The sequence below is a fragment of the Sinocyclocheilus grahami genome, unplaced genomic scaffold (assembly GCF_001515645.1).
Source record: "Sinocyclocheilus grahami isolate Dianchi unplaced genomic scaffold, SAMN03320097.WGS_v1.1 scaffold1402.1, whole genome shotgun sequence".
NCBI lineage: Eukaryota > Metazoa > Chordata > Actinopteri > Cypriniformes > Cyprinidae > Sinocyclocheilus > Sinocyclocheilus grahami.
Window position 1 is genome coordinate 89,359 of NW_015506581.1, and position 2,951 is coordinate 92,309.

Genomic DNA, 2,951 nt, shown 5'->3' on the forward strand with positions numbered 1-2,951 from the left:
TTTTTTGATTGCTGTGTGTGTGTGTATATATATATATATATATATATATATATATATATATATATATATATATATATATTTAGTGGGAACTAATGCGCAACTATTTTCAAACGGGGTGCTGTATGATTCACATAGACCAAACTGGCTGTTACTCAAGGTCTTTAATTTCATGATGCATCTGTGAGTTGAGGCATTAAAGCACTAGAGCCGTCTGCGGGCTATTTATCTGTATTTACACGGATGTCCAATTCGCGAGTGAATCGTCTTTTGAACCGGTTCTTTTTAGTGATTCGATCGAACCGATTCCCACAGAGTTCGTAAGCGACTTGACCGTGTAAGGGAGAACTTTTAGTGGATGACATGATTGAATCATAAACAATCTATAAAACTAAAAAAAATGAAACTTAAAATGCAGCTTTTTGAGTGTCGCCACAAACGACTCGGCGAACTAGCTCTTTGAATCAAACCGCCCGAGAGAACCGATTCCCTCAAACGAATCGAACTTCAGAATACTATTTATCCAGACAGTGTCTGTCAGTTATTATCACATCGTAACAGAACAGGGGTATCACAGGCTGGGTTACAGCAGATGGCATATGGTTAGCATTAAAGAGCGAGGTGAGAGATGACAGTGCGACGCAGTCTGCAGCGTGCCGCATTCACTCGCGCGCTCTCTGGCCTTGCGCCCGCGGTGCGAGTCAGATATATCGGCCTGTGGCCTGTATGTGCTCGCCAGTTGCACTTTCATAAAGGAAACGTTGAGGTAAGCAGCTTTGACTAATTCTAATGCTTGCAAAGCCTCCCTCTCCTCTCGCGGGCGCTCTGGCGTCACCAGGGCCGCTCAGGTTGTTACAGTGTATCGAGAGAAATGCAACATACCTGCATTATCCACTCAAATATGTGACAGTGTGCACAGTAGAAGTAATAAGCTGTAAACACTCTATGCATTGCACAGATAGAGACTGTAGATAAATAGATGGATATTTAAGAAGGGCGCTTAATTCTACTGAATGTGCAATTGTAGTGTGCTTCAAATCTTATAAATACAGGTGCATCTCAATAAATTAGAATGTCGTGGAAAAGTTCATTTATTTCAGTAATTCAACTCAAATTGTGAAACTCGTGTATTAAATAAATTCAATGCACACAGACTGAAGTAGTTTAAGTCTTTGGTTCTTTTAATTGTGATGATTTTGGCTCACATTTAACAAAAACCCACCAATTCACTATCTCAACAAATTAAAATATGGTGACATGCCAATCAGCTAATCAACACAAAACACCTGCAAAGGTTTCCTGAGCCTTCAAAATGGCCTCTCAGTTTGGTTCACTAGGCTACACAATCATGGGGAAGACTGCTGATCAGACAGTTGTCCAGAAGACAATCATTGACACCCTTCACAAGGAGGGTAAGCCACAAACATTCATTGCCAAAGAAGCTGGCTATTCACAGAGTGCTGTATCCAAGCATGTTAACAAAGTTGAGTGGAAGGAAAAAGTGTGGAAGAAAAAGATGCACAACCAACCGAGAGAACCGCAGCCTTATGAGGACTGTCAAGCAAAATCGATTCAAGAATTTGAGTGAACTTCACAAGGAATGGACTGAGGCTGGGGTCAAGGCATCAAGAGCCACCACACACAGACGTGTCAAGGAATTTGGCTACAGTTGTCGTATTCCTCTTGTTAAGCCACTCCTGAACCACAGACAACATCAGAGGCATCTTACCTGGGCTAAGGAGAAGAAGAACTGGACTGTTGCCCAGTGGTCCAAAGTCCTCTTTTCAGATGAGAGCAAGTTTTGTATTTCATTTGGAAACCAAGGTCCTAGAGTCTGGAGGAAGGGTGGAGAAGCTCATAGCCCAAGTTGCTTGAAGTCCAATGTTAAGTTTCCACAGTCTGTGATGATTTGGGGTGCAATGTCATCTGCTGGTGTTGGTCCATTGTGTTTTTTGAAAACCAAAGTCACTGCACCCATTTACCAAAAAATTTTGGAGCACTTCATGCTTCCTTCTGCTGACCAGCTTTTTGAAGATGCTGATTTCATTTTCCAGCAGGATTTGGCACCTGCCCACACTGCCAAAAGCACCAAAAGTTGGTTAAATGACCATGGTGTTGGTGTGCTTGACTGGCCAGCAAACTCACCAGACCTGAACCCCATAGAGAATCTATGGGGTATTGTCAAGAGGAAAATGAGAAACAAGAGACCAAAAAATGCAGATGAGCTGAAGGCCACTGTCAAAGAAACCTGGGCTTCCATACCACCTCAGCAGTGCCACAAACTGATCACCTCCATGCCACGCCGAATTGAGGCAGTAATTAAAGCAAAAGGAGCCCCTACCAAGTATTGAGTACATGTACAGTAAATGAACATACTTTCCAGAAGGCCAACAATTCACTAAAAATGTTTTTTTATTGGTCTTATGAAGTATTCTAATTTGTCGAGATAGTGAATTGGTGGGTTTTTGTTAAATGTGAGCCAAAATCATCACAATTAAAAGAACCAAAAACTTAAACTACTTCAGTCTGTGTGCATTGAATTTATTTAATACACAAGTTTCACAATTTGAGTTCAATCACTGAAATAAATGAACTTTTCCACGACATATAATTTATTGAGATGCACCTGTATAAAACCCCTTTGTTACCCCAAACTACATATAAAAGCTTTATCAGTGGCATAAAAGTAATCAATGCAGCTACTTAATCATTTGCTACTCGTTAACATCCCCTTTAATTAACGTGACGCTCTGCTCTCTATGACGCTGCTCCCATTAAGCGCTGTTGGAAGTGAATGAATTGATTCAGCATTTCCACACCTCCGTAAGGATGCATTTAACTCAACAAAGCGTCCAATAAAGGATGTATTGATCTTGTGAATTAGCGAATTTTACTATACAAATAATTTTTAATTGGATGTTAGTTTATATGGGAATATTACATGACACGCTGAT

At 40.7% G+C, this 2,951-nt stretch overlaps 1 protein-coding gene across 1 annotated transcript in view; it reads left to right on the forward strand.

The window, feature by feature from the left end:
* Window positions 1-161: 161 nt before the first annotated feature.
* The window catches only part of LOC107570006 (synaptophysin-like), a 27,005-nt gene continuing 24,215 nt past the window's right edge, over window positions 162-2,951 (forward strand). Inside the window, exon 1 of the mRNA XM_016256198.1 lies at window positions 162-763. Within this exon, the coding sequence (XP_016111684.1) occupies window positions 626-763 (138 nt within the window). The 5' untranslated portion in view covers window positions 162-625. The remainder of the gene's footprint in view (window positions 764-2,951) is intronic.